The sequence below is a fragment of the Tenrec ecaudatus genome, chromosome 7 (genome assembly GCF_050624435.1).
Source record: "Tenrec ecaudatus isolate mTenEca1 chromosome 7, mTenEca1.hap1, whole genome shotgun sequence".
NCBI classification, from domain to species: Eukaryota; Metazoa; Chordata; class Mammalia; order Afrosoricida; family Tenrecidae; genus Tenrec; species Tenrec ecaudatus.
This window is the reverse complement of record NC_134536.1, coordinates 164,522,360-164,539,294: the sequence shown is the minus strand read 5'-3', so window position 1 is coordinate 164,539,294 and position 16,935 is coordinate 164,522,360. Positions and strand designations below refer to the sequence as shown.

General features: G+C 53.1%; 1 protein-coding gene across 1 annotated transcript in view; it reads right to left on the bottom strand.

Moving 5' to 3' along the window:
* Nucleotides 1-16,935, bottom strand: part of ITPR3 (inositol 1,4,5-trisphosphate receptor type 3) — a 78,191-nt gene that overhangs the window by 34,429 nt on the left and 26,827 nt on the right. The window contains exons 3-4 of the mRNA XM_075555481.1: nucleotides 1,676-1,797; nucleotides 361-447 (exon numbers count right to left, since the gene is read on the bottom strand). Coding sequence (XP_075411596.1) covers nucleotides 361-447; nucleotides 1,676-1,797 — 209 coding nt within the window. The remainder of the gene's footprint in view (nucleotides 1-360; nucleotides 448-1,675; nucleotides 1,798-16,935) is intronic.

Below are 16,935 nucleotides of genomic sequence, written 5' to 3'. Positions count from 1 at the left end.
AAGACCTGCACAGCCCCACATACACCACACACAGCCACATGCCAGTGTGCCCACCTCGCTGGCACCCAGGCGGCCCCCCAGGGCAAGCCAGCACTGCTCTCAATAAGTCACCGGTTTGGGCTCAAGACAGCGCACAGCGGCCGAGGCGCTACCATCGCCCGAGTCTGCAGCCGGGGAAAGGACGAGGCCACACGGTTCAGGAGCCACAGAGCCAAGGTGCGAACCCAGACCAAGTGGCTCCCGAATCGGTGCTCTCGAGCAGCGGGTCAACCCCATGCGCCGTTCACAGCCAGGGACACCACAGATGCAAGATTTAGTCACTAAGGCCGCCCACGTGGACACCCCCCCCCAGCGTCGCACCTGGATCACACTGCCGTACTTGACGACGTCCCCATGCACCTTCCTGTTCTCCGTGTCGTTCTGCTTCTGCTCCATCTGCGCGGCATGCTGTACACGGGGCGACAGGGGCTCAGGAGGCCCTCCCACCATGCGTGCCCGTGGACGCAGGCATATGCACACACACGCACACGCACATCCCGGCACACGCACGCATGCACAAGCACACGCACATCCCGGCACACACACGCATGCACAAGCACACGCACATCCCGGCACACGCACATCCCAGCCCACGCACGCATGCACAAGCACACACATCACGGTACATGCACACACGCAAGCACACACGTGTGCCGGGCCCCCGAGCCCTTTGGAGCACCACCCCAGCCCGTGACACTACACACAGACGGGCCCTCAGGAGCCCACCCAGCTCGCCTGCCCACTGGCAAGAAGGCATCCCTGGTAGCGCACACAAGCCGAAAGGCTGGTGGCACAAACCCAGCTGAGGAGCCTCGAAGGAGGCTGGGCGCTCTAGGCCACACCCACTGCTGCGGTGACCCTGTGACCTCCGGGACCACAAGCTTTACAAAAGCAGACGCCAAAACTTTCTCCTGCGGAGCGGCTGGTGGGTCCAAACCACTAACCTTGGGGTCGGCCGCCACGCACAGAACCACTGTGCCACCAGGAATCCTTCTGAGAGGTTCAGAATCCCAAACCGAACCCCGGGCACCAGAGCCATTCCAGCTCAGAGCGCCCAGGGGTCAGGGTAGAACTGTCCCTGGGGTGCCAGGGGCTGCACATCCTTATGGGAACCCAGGAACTCCTCTTCAGCCTCAGGGATGCTCTTGCCTTCAACACGCCGATACTGGTTAGCTGCCCAGCATCTCACCCTCTGCGCCACCAGGCCCTTCTTACAGCCCCCCGGGAGCAGTCCTATCTCCACTAACGACAATTCTGCTGAGGAAACCCCAGCCCAGGGTCCAGAGGGGCAGCCCGGGGCCGAGCCGAGCCTCCCACTCTATGCCAGCAGGGCCTGACACCATCCCCCACCTCACTGCCACTGAGGCGGGTCTCGACTCACAGGGACCCTCAGCACAGGCCCGTGCTGCCCCTGAGTTTCCCAGACTAACTGCAGGGCAAGGAGGCCCGTCTTCTCCCAACCCTCCGTGAGATTCACCACCCCTCTCTCCCCAGACTCCCAAAGCCCCCCAAGGGGCCTGCCCAGCCCACTCTTGGCCGGTGCTGCTCACTGTAGGAAATGCCTCTTGGTGGTCCCAAGTGTGCACCCAGGGCCCCGTCTGCACACGCACAGGCATGCGCACACACACACACACACCTGCAGCTTCTGGAGCAGCACCACATCTGAGATCTTCTCCTTGTCCTGCTTGGTCTGCTTGGCCTTCCAGTACTGCTTCTGGGCTGAGTAGCGGTTCATGGGACACACCTTGAACAGGCAGTCTGTGGGCAGGAGAGGCAGTGGGTCAGCTGGGGCTGGGGGACTTGTCCAGGAAGCTCCCAGCTTGCCGCTCCACCCCCAAATCCCAGCCCCTCCTCACCCTGCTACACCTCTGGGGGGTGACAAGGAAGTGGCTTGGGGAAGCCTGAAGTCTGCTGAGTTAAGGAGGAGGTCTCTGAAGGTGACGGGGACCCCTCCCCACAGGCTTGTCACAGGCTGCCAGGACCTGGGAGCCCCTGAGCAGTGCAGAGTTATCATACTTGGCTGATAAGCCAAAGGTAGGAGGCTTGAATCCGCCCAGAGGAGCCTCGCATGAAAGACTTGGAGAATCCGCCATTGCAAACCCTCCAGAGCATGCGCAGCCCTGACACACATGAGTTGGCCAGGCTCGGAATCCACAAGGCAGGAACAAGGAGGTGGACCCCCATGTGATTCCTGTCTGTGCCCGGCTGCGGACAAGCACCCCGGCATCCTTCTTTGTAAGGCTGTGGACAGCACCCTGGCTAGAGGTGCCTGGGAAGCTGCGTGCCCCCTCTCCAGAGGGCATCCCACAGCCCAGCCTCTGGAGGGGACACACCCCAGAGGCAGAGGCTTAGCGTCACCTGAAGCCACAGCCACTCGGCTGCTTCTGGCCCAGACCCCTCTCCTGCTCAACCATCCACTCACACAAGCATCCAGCTTAGGCTCTGCTTGCAGAGAACCAGCCCTCAGGCAGAGCATTCCCAATTCCAGGGAACGGAATCAGGCCCACTATTACAATTGGATGCTGGAAGGCAGAGGGCCTTCACCAGTCATTTTCCTAAGCCCAGTTCCAGAGAGGCCGTCTGTGGGGAGGAGGCAGGCGCTGGGAAACCCCCGCGGTGGTGGGAGGGCCTGGAGGAGGCTGGAATGTGTGACTTGGGCCTTGCTGTGGACAGTATGTTCCCCCGTCATGACAGGGAGGCAAGGAGCTGGACTCAGTGGCCTCTGAGACTCCTCAGGTTTAGTTCGTGGCCCCATGACTGCAGGGGGCCGCAGTGCTGTAGCACAGGAAGACAGTCCTGCTGGGAGGCCTGGGGGCAGGGCCAGAGAGCCCCCTCCTCCAGGCCCTTCACCTACCCTCTAGAAGGAAGGAACTGGTTGTCCAAAGAGAAAAAAAGAAAATCTCACTGCCATCAAGTCTAAGTAGACTCATCGTGACACTGTGGGGCAACGTAGAACTGCCCCTGTGAGTTCCCAAAGTAGAAAGCCTTGTCTTTCTCCTGAGGAGCTGGGGGTAGTTTTGAACTGCCCACCTTGCAGTTAGTAGCCCAACGTGTAACCATTATGCCACCAGGCATAATGCATCGGCAGGTGGAAAACCTACTGGCAGAGCTCCCAGCCAAGAGTGTCACACGTAAACACCAAGTATTTCTTGCCTGGTTTTAGTAAACACTGCTTTCCCAGGCATGCGGTTCCAGTATCAACTCAGCGCACACCAACAGAAAGACGAACCACCCAGTTTTAAAAATGCACAACGGACTCGAGACGTTTCTTCAAAGAAGATACCCAAATAGCCAACACACCAAGAGGAAGATGTTCCAGGGAATCGGCTATTTAACAATCGAGTAGATTGCAAGCCAGGGGGCTTTCCCAGGCTGTACATCTTTATGGAAGCAGGCTGCCTCGTCTTTCTCCTGTGGATTGGCTGGTGGGTTTGAACCACCAACCTTTGGGTTACAGCTCAATACTTAAAATCCACTATCCTACCAAAGCTCTTCGATTAATGATTAGAGAAACGCAAATCAAAATGACAATGAGCCACTACTTCATCCCCATTAAAAAAAAAGGAACCACCCAGCTTCCTGGGTGGTAGAAACCAGGGGACCCCGTGTTTGAGAAGCTGAGAACTAGAGAGAGACTTGGCAGCTGGCTGAGAACAGGTACTGATACCTGATCCTGACTTGTGGTCACCTATTACCAAACCCACAAGTCCAACATTAATTAACCCGTATGTCCAACACCAGTCCACAAAGTCCTCCTCTATCTCACAAAACAGACGATCCCGACTGCAGGAGGAAAGCCGAGTCAGTGAACGTGTAAGCATCTCAGCACTGGCAGGGGTCTCCACACAGCTGCTCCAGCACCCAGGACTGCATCAGGGTAGGTCCATGTGGCTTCTCCTGGGGGATGTCTTGCAGGAAGTGAGCCTTGCCAGCTGAAGCAGGGAACTGCTAAGGCAGCTGCACCCTGGTGCGACCATCACAAAGCAATAGACCCGAGAACTTGAAAGGTGAGGCTCACTGAGCCATTTATCCCTCCACCCTTCAATTAATCCCACATGTTTATCGGCCAGTTTGGCACAATAAACTCAATCCACCCCTTGCCAACCTGGCACCTGTACATAATTCTTTAGCTTCACAATTGCAATTAAGTAACACCAACACCTTAACCCTATAATCCTGTGAATTTTTTCCCCTACCTATAAAAGTTTGTAAGCCAACCACTTCATGCCTTTATCTCCCCCAATTTTGGGTATCCAATTTACATACTGCCCACTTACAGCAACCCAGTTCTCTGAGGAGACAATTCTATTTTTTCGACATGAAGAGTCTTCGGTCCAGTTGGAACCTTGTGAAGTCTGTATCCATAAGCAAGGTGAAATCTGGACAGGCCATCCATGAAGTCAGCAACAATATGCACCAGTTCACAGGCTCACAAAGTTCCATCTGGTCTGGTCGGGTTCTGGTCAATTCAGTGTTGGCTGCCTCACTCAGCCTCCACAGGGTGCCCATTGGTCGCCTTGCCTTTAGACCATGGGCTCTCACCAACACTCAACAAGCCTAGGCCCTTGTGCTAGTCATGAGCCTTAGACCAGTCAACCCGCTCTTATCTCTTTTTCCTGTAAACCAAGTCCACAGGTGTCAGTAGTCAAACTCAACCTGTCTCTTTATTGCTGCCTTTCTCCCACTTCCACTCAACAAGGAGATCCAGGTGGTCACCTAGCAAGCAGTTCAGCCTGCCCACAGACTCCCTTTAATATTCAGTTCCAGAGAGGACTTTTCTTTGTGTTCCAGATTTTTTCCAGCTTCTGACAATAGACCATTGGTTCCTGAGTACTCCAAAGCACTGGGTGGGGCATATCTCTTCAAAGCTTTTTTTTACAGACCTGCCCTAACCCCATCTAAAGATCAAATTTTAATGGCTAAAGCAAGTGGACTTATCAACTTTCTATTTTCCTACTTCCCATATTTGCCCCACAAAAACAACCGAGTAAATGGTGTGGCTTTAGCTGACCTCTGGCTAGATAAGAAAGAAAAACTTCCACGAGGGAGAGGTCAAACATCTACTCTCAATCTTACGATTTGTTTCTTCAGGACCCCACTCCTACGGTACCATAATGTGTTAGTCTGGGGACTTTAGAGAAACAAATCCACAGAAACTCATGCATAAGAGAGAGTTTTATATAAAGGGTAAGCGTGCATCAAGTAAACATCCCAACCCAGCGCTGCCCAAGCCCACAAGTCCAACATTAACCCATATGTCCAACACCAGTCCTCAAAGTCCTCCATCTCACAAAGTAGACACAACGATGCCGACTACAGGAGGAAAGCCGAGTCAGTGAATGTGTAAGCATCTCAGCGCTGACAGGGGTCTCCACACGGATGCTCCACCACCCAGGTCTGCATCAGGGTAGGTCCATGTGGCTTCTCCTTGGGGATGTCTTGCAGAAAGTCAGCCTTGAAAGCTGAAGCAGGGAACTGGCTAAGGCAGCTGCACCCTGGTGCGACCATCACAAAGCAAGAGACCCGAGAACTAGAAAGGTGAGGCTCGCTGAGCCATTTATCCCTCCGCCCTTCAATTAATCCCACATGTGCTTATCAGCCAGGTTGGCACAATAAACTAATTCAGACAGCCAGAAGAACAAGCAAGCCTCTCTTGGAAGAAGTACGGCCAGAGTGTGCCCTGAGAGGTGAGGCTGGCGAGACTTGGTCTCCCGTACCCGGGAGATGCTGTCAGCAGAGAGCAGCCCCTGGAGAAGGGCAGCGTGCTCGGTCACGCAGAGGGGCAGCGATAAAGGAGGAGGGCCCTCGACATGATGGCCTGGCAGAGTGGCTGGACCAATGAACTCGCCCAAAAGCCCCACTGCAAGAATGGCTCAAGACCGGGCAGTGCTTCCTTCCAGTGGACACTGGGTCCTGAGCCAGAATGTGCCCACTGGCACCTGACAACGACATGCGCAACTGAGGAGAGGCTTGGAGTTAGCTTTGAAGGAAGGAGGAGTGACCAGCATGGAGAGAAGGGGAGCGGGGGCGGGGTGTCCAACCAGCAAGGTGAGGAGCCGGCCAGACACCTGCCCAGTCACCTACCGGGTCTGACTAGCTGATGGGCACAGGGTGTTGGGTATGAGAGGTCTAGGCTGATCTGGAACCAGATGAGGGCCGTGAGTTCAGGAGCCTGGCAGGCTAGTTGAGCTTCACACCATGACCCACAGTGCCCAACTACGCCCCTGCCCCAGAGAATGAGAAAGGAGGGTTCTTACGCTTTCCTGGCCTGGACCCCTCTAACCTACCATGTGCCTGGACCCCTCTAACCTACCGTGTGCCCGGACCCCTCTAACCTACCATGTGCCTGGACCCCTCTAACCTACCGTGTGCCCGGGCCCCTCTAACCTACCGTGTTGTGTGCAAACAGCACACGCCTTTGGCAGGTTTTTTTCCACACCAGTGTAAGTCCCTAGTGCATTCGCCTCCTAGCTTGATTTCACATGGGTGTGTTCCAGGTGAGGCACATAAAGAACACATCTCAGGTCCTCCCCTTTGCTTCCTGCCCCCGGCAATGGTGGGCAGGCCCTGCGGAGCCCCGAGCTGAGAGTCACGGTTCTGGTCTGTTTGGTCTAACTAACCCACCTGCAGAAAACATCGATAGGCGCCACATTGGGAGGCGTTGTGTTCATTTTCAACTTCCTATTGGCAAGACCATGAGAAATGACCTGGCCCCAACACAAAATCAAACAGGAAACAAAGGGGAGAAACACACACCCGAGCTACTTTGGCCTTGGAGCTATTTGCTGATTCCAAGAAACCGACTTCTATTCTGACAGCTTCACCAGAAGCTGGGGCATAAATCAGAGCCTGGTCTACAGAAGACCGGGGGATGGGGGGAGGCCTAACACGCTCAGTGAGCTGGGACCCCAACAGGGCCGAGCAGCCCCCACAGAAAACTAGAGCCTTTAGTCCTTTAGGAACTTACGTGGCTCAGAAAACCTCACAGCTGCCCTTGGTGTTAGGTGGTCTCAGACTGGTAGTACCCCAGGAGTCTGCGATAGGCTATGTTGATCCTCTCTGGAGGGAGGTACTCTGTTTCCCCGAAAGTAAGACATCCCCCCCAAAATAAGACCTACTTAGTTTTGCCTCTCGCTGAAATATAAGGCACCCCTGAAAATAAGACCTCCCTGAAAATAAGCCCCCCCGAAGCTACCGTAACTCTGGACCACAGCGGCGGGCGCCGCAGCGCAGCTCACTGTTGGCCGCAGCGCAGCCGGAGCAGACAGGAAGTGTCAGGTCTCTTTTAATGAAACAATAAACCATAAATATGTACCATATTCTTCTTCATGGAAAAATAAGACATCCCCTGAAAATAAGACCGAGTGCATATTTGGGAGCAAAAATTAATATAAGATGCTGTCTTATTTTCGGGGAAACAGGGTACTTTGTCTTAGTGCATAATCTTACTTTACTTTGTTTGTCTCACTGCCTCTGAGTCCATTCCGATTCATAGCAGCCCTGGAGGACAGGGTAGAACTGGCCCTGTGAGTTTCCACAATTGTAACTCCCTCGGATCTGCTGAGCGGTTCCAATTGCTGACCCTGGAGCTAGCAGCACTCCCCGTCACCACTACACCAACACGTCCATCCTTAGTGTGCAGACAGACATCCTCAGGTGCAGTAACCAGTCCACGGTCCGTGAGGAGGAGGGGGAACCAAGTACCATGAGGAAGAACAAGTCCCCCAAACAGACACGAGCTAGACACGCAGAGACTTCAGCTACAGATACCAACGGCGAGACCAGCCCGCTCCCGCTGCCTAACCCAAGCGAACGAAGCGCGAAGCAGCCCGGAGAGGACAGGAAACAGCCAACTGGCTCCCCGGTGGGGACAGATATCCACGACGCAAGACGGGGGGGGGGGGGACGTGAGTGCCGCTGCCTGGCCAGGGCCGCTTCTCGATAACCCTGAAATGGCTCACACAATGAAGTCAAATAAGAACAGCTTTCAACCTGCACACCCGTGTCCTTTGCCTCGCTTCTCATGCTACCCACGTGTCCATCAACCTGGGAGCAGACAGCGCGTGTCCGTCAACTGGGGAGCGGATTGGACACGTGTCCATCAACTAGAGCGGATTGCACCTGTCCATCAACTGGGGAGCTGACTGCACATGTCCATCAACTGGGGAGTGTGTATCCCACTCCGTCACAAACCTGGGATGGAGTCCAGACACATGCCACTGCGTGTGTGAACCCAAAGACGTCTCGGTGACAGAAAGACGCGGTTCACAAACAGGCAAACATCCGCCCAACATATACGAAAGGTCGTTGCCTAGAAAGCAGGCCGTTGGAGTGGTTCCAGGGGCCGGAGTGGGGCTGGGGGTGGAACGGAGGAAGGGAAGGTTTTCACTCCGGAGACTTATTTGTGGTGATGAAATGCTTTGGGAGAGGCTAGAGAGGGGCTTATGAAACCCAGAGTATAATCCACACCCCTGAATTGTACATGCAGAGTTTGTCACGACAGCACATACTGTGTTATATGCGTGTGTTGTCGCCACCCAGAGAAGCTCTCAATAGCGTGTCGTGCTATGAGGGATCTAGTCTGTCCCAACTCACAGCGACCCGATCCACATGCAAGGACGCAGAACGCAGGAGGACCACAGGCTGGTGGGTGCACCGCCTTGTGGATCCCACGGCAGGGGAGGCATCACGGGGCTCTGGCAACCACCAGCGTCAGCCAGCAGGCAGGTGAGGGCAGAGAGGCCACGCCCACACGGAGGCACCTGCCCGACGGACAGGTTGAGCACCACCCTACATTTGTAAAAGATCTCCAAGTTGACGTGAAGTTATGTAGCCGCCACCAGGGCCATCCTTTGTGGAGACCCTCCACTTGCCCAAGCACGACACCCTTCTCCAAGGACTGGTGGAAAGTACATGAGATGAAGCCTCACCACCCTTGCCTCGAGGGGCATTCCTGCTTTTTGGAAGGCCCCAGAACACCCAACCTCCTCCACCAACACCACGACTCAATACGTCAGCTCTTCGGTTGTCGTGAGTCACTGCCCAACTTTCTTGTACTGTTTGCTTGAAACGAACCTGCGTGTCACAAAAGAATCCAAGTCCGTGTCAATTTTACTTTTCCTCCCTGTATCACCGCTGGGACCCACGTTTAGATCTGATGGCAAAGGAATCCGGAGGGATTTTAAGGCTGGGACCTCTCTCTCTCTTTTGATTTTAACTTTGCTTTTTCGGTTTTGTTTTTATTTGATCTATATAACTGGCCCCTTTGTTGGTGGAATACATAGAAATAAGAGCATCTTTCATGTAGTAGCACAGCCCCTCATCCAATCAAATCAGTAACAATATCCCACAAGATCCCCCTACATGTGGTTCTCCCACCCTTCGTCCCTCCAGAGCTTCCCTTCCCTGCACACCCCTCCCCCACCTTGTCATTGTCTTTAAAGTTTTATCCTTTGGTGTGAAAACCATTCTTTCTCTCCCTTTCTAATAATGGCATCGTACATTATTTATTACTATGAGAAGACTGACTTTGCTAAGCACAAAGTTCTCTAATTTTGTCCGTGCCTTAAAGTGTTTGAAAGACTCGACGTCGGTTTTTTTTTTTTAAGAATGCGTAATACTCCGTTGTAGGAATCAGAGCTGGTTTACCCGCTCCGCTAGAGTGGGTTTGTTCTCTTATTCCGTCTGTTTGCTATGGTAAAAATGGCTGCACTCGACGGAGGTGTGCACCTGTCTGTTCGTGTTTTGTTCTTCATGATTTCTTCAAAGGATGCACCAAGTAGAGAGGTTACAGGATCGGAACGTATTTGTATTTCCATTTTTGTTGTTGTTCTTTAATCATTTTATTGGGGGCTCGTACAACTCTTATCACAATCCATCCTGTATCAAGCACATTTGTACATTTGTTGCCAGCATCATTCTCAAAACATTTGCTTTCTACTTGGGCCCTTGGTATCAGCTCCTCATTTTCCCCTCCCCACCTCCCTTTCCTCATGAACCCTTGATAATTTATAAATTATTATTATTTTGTCATATCTTACACTGTTCAATGTCTCCCTTCACCCACTTTTCTGTTGTCCGTCCCCCAGCGAGGAGGTTACATGTAGATTCTTGTAATCGGTTCCCCCTTTCTACCCTACCTTCCCTCCAACCTCCTGGTATCGCCACTCTCTCCACTGGATCATCCGTCCTGGATTCCCTGTGTTTCCAGTTCCTATCTGTACCAGTGTCCATCTGCTGGTCTAGCCAGATTTGTAAGGTAGAATTGGGATCATGATATTGGGGGCAGGGAGTATTTAAGAACTAGAAGAAAGTCATGTTTTATTGTTGCTACACTGCACCCTGACTGGCTGGTCTCCCTGTGACCCATACATAAGGGGATGTCCAGTTGCCTACAGATGGGTCTTGGGTTCCCAATCTGCACTTCCTCTCATTCACAATGATACGATTTTTTTGTTCTGATGATGCCTGGTACCTGATCTCTTCAACACCTCGTGATCACACAGGCTGGTGTGCTTCCATGTGGGCTTTGTTGCTTCTGAGCTAGATGGCCGCTTGTTTACCTTCAAGCCTTTAAGACCCCAGACGCTATCTCTTTCGATAGCCGGGCACCATGAGCTTTCTCCACCACATTTGCCTATGCCCCATGTGTCCTCAGCGATCGTACCAGGAAGGCGAGAACACAATCTTATGATTTTTGTCCTTTGATTTGAATTTGCTTAAGGACACGCCCTCCTGTTTCCCAGAACGGTTGCATACTTCAACGTCACCCAACTTTCTAACGCAGATGAGGTGATCGCAAAGACCATGGCTTGGGTCAGGCACGCTTGAGTCCTCAAAGGGGCAGCTTTGCGGGCTTGCCCGATGCCCTCATCATTTGATTTCCTGGCTGCTGCTTCTGATTGGGCACCCAAGGAAAATGAAATCCTGGATGAGGATGACTTCCCTTTCCCCCATGTACCCTGCCGTAGCTTCTTGGTTCCGCTGTGAGGGTGTTTGGTTTCTCTGTATCGAGCAATCTTATAAGACTTTGATCCTCAGGAAGCGCTTCAGCCCGTTTCACCTTCCAATGGCAAGTTTGTATCATTCGCACATCACAGTGTTCACAAGCCTTCCCCCACTCAGTCCTGCTACTTCGTCATACAACCAGGTTCTTGTAGACACAATACAAGCACACAGCACTTCTCCTGATTGTAAGCCACGCTGCAGCCCCTTGTCCGGTTCCACAGACAGACTGCCGCGTGGCCCCTGCACAAGCTGCAGGGGAAGTCCCATGCTCCTCAATGCGGCCCTGAGGCACCCAGCAGAGTACTTCTGCATCGTCAGTAAAATGCAGGTGCGCTGATCATCTCTCGGATCTTCTCTTCTTTCAGCCAGGATCCATCTGAAACCAACGAGGTCCCTTCCAACTGCTCCGAAAGGAAGCACGCTAGAACAGCGGTTCTCAACCTGGGGGTCGCGACCCTTTTGGGGGTGGAATGACCCTTTCACAGGGGTCGCCCGATTCAACGCAGTAGCAAAATGACAGTGATGAAGTAGCAATGAAAATAATGTTATGGTTGGGGGGGGGGGCACCACCACACATGAGGAACTGGATTAAAGGGTCGCGGCATGAGGAAGGTGGAGAGCCACTGTGTTAGAAGGTCTCGAACAGGGTGAGAGAAAAATGTGCAACAAAAAGTCCCCCCAAAATCATCTTGTTAAGAGAAGACCAGGCTTACTGGGCCGACAGACTGGTGGAACCTCGAGACTACAAATCCAGTCACCCTTCAGGTCTGGAACTGAGCGCACCCCCATGGCTCAATCTTTCGGACTACAGGGGACCACACAGAACTAGGGAAGCACGAACATCCTAAAATAATCAACCAGTTCAGACCCCAAGGGCAGCATCTGCCCAAGGACAAGGCTCAGAGGGCTTAGAATAAAGCAAGCCAAACTCACTGCCATCGAGTCGATTGCGACTCATGGCGACCCTGCAGGACAGGGCAGAACTGCCCCTGTGGGTTCCTGAGACGGCACCTTTACAGGGTAGAAACCTTTCTCCCTTGGACTGCCTGCTGGTTTTGAACTGCTACCTTCAAGGGTAGCAAGCCCTGCGGCACCAGGGCGCCCTAGGAAAGAAAGAGGAATGGAAACAGGAAACAGTGGGTTAAGTGAGGCCACGTTATGGGGACGGCAATCAATGAGATGACACAAAACGTGTCTGAGCGATTCCGTGGAAAACTGATCTGCTCGGTAAACTTTTACCCAACTCATAATTAAATTTTTTTCTTTTTTTTTGTCAAGGTTTTTATTTATTTATTTAAACATTTTATTAGGGGCTCTTATCACAATCCATACATATACATACATCAATTGTATAAAGCACATCTACATTCTTTGCCCTAATCATTTTCAAAGCATTTGCTCTCCAATTAAGCCCTTTGCATCAAGTCCTCTTTTTTTCCCCTCCCTCCCCAATATTCTTCATTCCATGTCCTCTTGTGAGTCCAACTTTAATTTCAATCTCTCGATGGACTCCTGCAACCATTTTTAAATTATCCTTAGGTCATTTTAAAAGTGCCCTTGCGGGGACAACGGCTGCTAACTGAAAGGTGAGCTGTGGAAACACCCAGCCCAAATCCTCAGGAACAAGATGAGACCGTTGGCTTTGGAAGCCTGACCGCCCTGGGAAGGCCCTGGAGCCGTGTGACTCTGTCCCAGGTCACTAGGAGTCAGAACTGACCAGAGGGCTGTGGGTCGGGTCCGGATGGGCCAGCATCATTTCACCTGCCCGTGGCGTTCACCGTATTGGTCAATAAATTCGGCATTCTTCTAGATCACCGTTCCTTCCATAGGACGCAGGCATGGATCTCTTCCGGCTGCTTGGCCGAATTCCTCGGCAAGGATGCACGTCCAGTGCTACCGCTCTGGTCGAAATGTCTCCATTGGAATCTTGCTTTGCGCCAACACCAGCAGGGCAGCCTGCACGTCTTCCTTCAATACCATTGGGTCGTGATCGCATCCCACCCCTGGAAAGGACTGGGTACCAACCAAGTCTTATTGGGACAGCGAGCCTGTGTGTCCCTATGCCCAGTGCGTCTTCCCCTCTGTGGCCCTCACCCCGGGCCTCGGCACATTGCATTACAATCCTGAGTCACTCTTCAAAACCTTCCGCTGACCTCATTTCTTCTTGCCTGAGCTCGTTCCGGTGCAAATGCAGGGGCTCTCGAGATCCATTTTGGCCTTCTCTTTATATTTTTCTTCTTCTTCTTCTTTCTTCCCAACCCGGACAGGGCCCAGTTCTTGGCCCCAGGATGAAGGTGGCTTTTGTCTCCTCTCTGGCGGAGGGATGCTTCCCAGGGCACACCAATCTAAAGAAGGGACGTGCGCAGGGGAGGGGCCGGAAGAGCAGCACCAGCCTCAGGAGGGCTGCACTTCCAGCCCTCGGCTGCAGGGGTGTGCTCGAGGGTCCCCTTGGTGGGTGGCAACTCCCCCCTGCAGCCAGAGGCGCCCGGAGCTACCTGCTGGTGCTCATTAGAAGGGAAGCAGGTGCCCTGAGTGAGGGAGGAGAGGGCCAGTCAGCCGACCCCACACACCCAATGCCAGCCAGGGTGGTAACGTTGTTGTTAGACCCGGTTGGAATTCTTCTAACAAGGGCCCTTCCAGAAGGGCCTGGGCATTGCTCGCCCTGTGGCTGGCCCTTAAATGTCTATCTCAAACCGGGACTCTTCACCACCTGCCGCCTGGTTCTTTTCTGGGCTGGCGGGGGCTGGCTCTGCCCAGCGTCCATGAAGAGATCCTCGCTGGCAGGGCAGGTGACTCAGGAATAGTGGACAGGTCCCACAAGGGGAGGGTGTTTGGGCCACAGGTGAGTTCCGACACGCTGTCAGGAATTTCCGGCCATGGATGATCCTGGTACCTCCCAGGGTGGTGCTGTAGAGTGTGCCACCCGGCGAGCGGCAGGGATGGCCGGCGTGGGGTCTGTCTGCCACCGCCGCTGCACACTTGGTCTCCCCACTTCGTGATGTTCTTAAGGTCTCACCACAGCTTCCTTAGTATCCAGCGCATCAGTTCCATTCTTGAGATGGTCTCCAAATTCAGGTGGAAACACTCAGGGTCAGACTTTGGCTCTTGTGGACTCCTTTGAATTTTTTTTTTCAGCTTCAACTTGAACTTGCATATGAGCAGTTAATAGTCTGTTCCACGGTTGGCCCTTGACCTTGTTCTGCCTGATATTGATTTTCCGGCATCGTCTGTTCCCACAGATGTAGTGGATTTGATTCCTGGATATTCCACTTAGCTAGGTCCACCTGGTCTGGGCCCGGTTGATTTTGTTGGTAAAAGGTATTACTGATGAACAAATTGTATGAAATTCGGTCATACAATCTCCTGTGTCATTTCTGCCACCTGGGACTTATTGTCCAACTACTGATCCTTCTTCTTGGTTTCAACTTTTGAATTCTGATCAGCAATACTTATCATATATATTGATCGGGTGTTTCATGGATTTCAGACTGCAGAAGTTGGGACAAAAAATCTCCAGTGTCTTCATCCTGGGCATTAGTGATTGGTGTGTAATAGCTGAATAAGAGTTGTATTAACTCATCTTTCTTGTAGATATTCTCTTATCCCTGACATAATAGTAATAAAGTAAAACTGAAAAAGAACCACATGGAATCTCTAGAAGTAAACAAACAACAAAAAACCCTCCCTCAAAACTTTAACAACCAAACTTTAACGCACTGGACATATTTAACCAGAGAGTCGACTCAGCTAAAGACTCACACCCAGCCTCCTCCTGCGGATGCCCTCTGGTCCTGCGCCACGCGGTTCACGGAAGGATGCCTGTGCTGCGTTCAAGCGGCCTGACACCCTTTAAGGAGTCCAACCTCGGGCTTAACAAGCCCTGCCCTGGAACATCTCCAGTTGGAAGACGGAGCCAGAAGTGCTTCCTATCTGCCCCTACTTCTTCCATGTCTTTCCTGGAAATACGAAAGGTCGTATACGCTACCTGGAACTTACCAGATTTGTCATTTTCCTCACACGGGGCCTCCCATAGAGCCTTGCCCATAATACATGTTAGAAAATGCTTCCAGAGAGCAAATCAATGAATAAACCATCTGGGGCCACCCTATGCACGAGTGTGTGTGTGTGTGTGTATGTGTGTGTGCCGTGCTTTGTCCAAAGCCAGCCCTGTCAGACCCCAAGTAGGAACCTAGGACCCTCCAGAGAGGAGGAAGGGGACTGGGGGCAGTTGGGAGACAGGAAGGCCCCGGGCAGCAAGGCCGCAGGGCAGCCCAGCAGTACGGACCGTGAGAGCCTTTCTGACCATTTGGCGATTCCACATTGGTGGTGTAGCAGTGAGGCACCAACAGCAATAGGTGTGAGGGCAGCGAGAGGTCAAGTGCAGGAGGAAGCCAGGTGTAACTGTGATCACTGGGTTTGGGGGGAGTGCTTAGAAGTTGACAAAGAAGACTTGAGGATAGCAGCAGGAAGCGGCTGGAAGGGCGAGGGGGCGGGCAAGGGAGCTAATTTCTCATCCGCTTTGGCGGGACGTGACTGATATTATTGGCTGCCGCTCAGCCACTCCCACTCCTGGCAACCCTCTGTACTGTCCGATGGAAAGGGTGCCCCGGCCTGCCCCATCACGGTCATCTGTGACCCACCGGCAACCACCTGGGAAGCCATCGCTTCAGTGCATCTGGCTGCGGGCGGGGCTTCCTCACGCAGAGATGATAAAATGGGGAAAGCGGATAGAATGACAAGTGTTTTGTTACATACTTTCCACAGTGATTTCGTAGTGGAGTAAGCATAGTGTTTGGAGACAGGGTTGGGGGTGGGGCGGTAACTAGCAAAGGACACAATGTAACATAAGAAGGAACAGTTTCCTCTGGTGCGGAAGCTGCCCTCCGGGGATGTCCCTCTGAGGAGTAGCTGCAGGGACTGGTGTGTGTGTGTGTGGGGGGGGGGGAGTGGAGGGCATTCCAGCCAGCCCAGCCCTCCACCCTTTCACGCAGCTGCCCCAGCTTGCTGGGCAGACGTTCGGAGGGCGCGCCTGTGCTTGTGCAAAAAGATGGGGCACAAAGGTCTTCGCTGAGACACTGTCAGGCAAGGGAGACGGAAAAACAGCTTCGAGCTCGCCGCCCACTAACTCCGGGCAGACCTGCAGTAGGATCTGCCACTGTGCGGTGGACGGGGCGGAGAGCAGAGAGGCGTGGCCTGTGCCCGGATGCACCTTTGGTGGGAGGAGATGGCACGTGGGGCGGGGAGGTCTGAGTCTGTTGGTGGGGCACAAAGACCACGGAGGCCACGGGACACAGAAGAGGCACAAGACACAAGTACCCTGGGGAGGGAGGGAGGGGGAAATGAGGAGCTAATGCCCGGGGCTTAAGTGGAGAGCAAATGTTTTGAGAATGATGAAGGGCAACGAATGTACAGATGTGCTTTACACAATTTACGTATTTATGGATGGTGATAAGAGTTGTATGAGCCCCTAATAAAACGATGAAAAAAACCCAGTTAAAAAAAATACACAAGTACCCCGAAACCAGAGCGTGAGGAGGGGAGAGCTGGACAGGACAGGGGCGGGGGGAGCGAGACTCTTGCTTATTGTTTTGATTTTCACATACTGATCCCTGCAGAGGTGAGAAGAGACCAGTAAGGGGGGCCTCAGGGGACTGCGAGTTGCTTTCATCCTAATCCCAGATCATGTGTTTGCATTACTTTTTATTTTTAAAAAAAGCGGGGCGGGGGCGGTGGCGATGAGAAGAAAAAGTCAGAGAGACGCCAATTAAAACCACGGTCAGATGCCATTTCACACCCAGCGGGTTGGACGAGATGGAAGTAGGGCAAAGCCAAGTGGAGTGGGAAGGAGGGTGGAGTGGGCCGCGGTCCACGGCAGGGGACGCGCAGGCA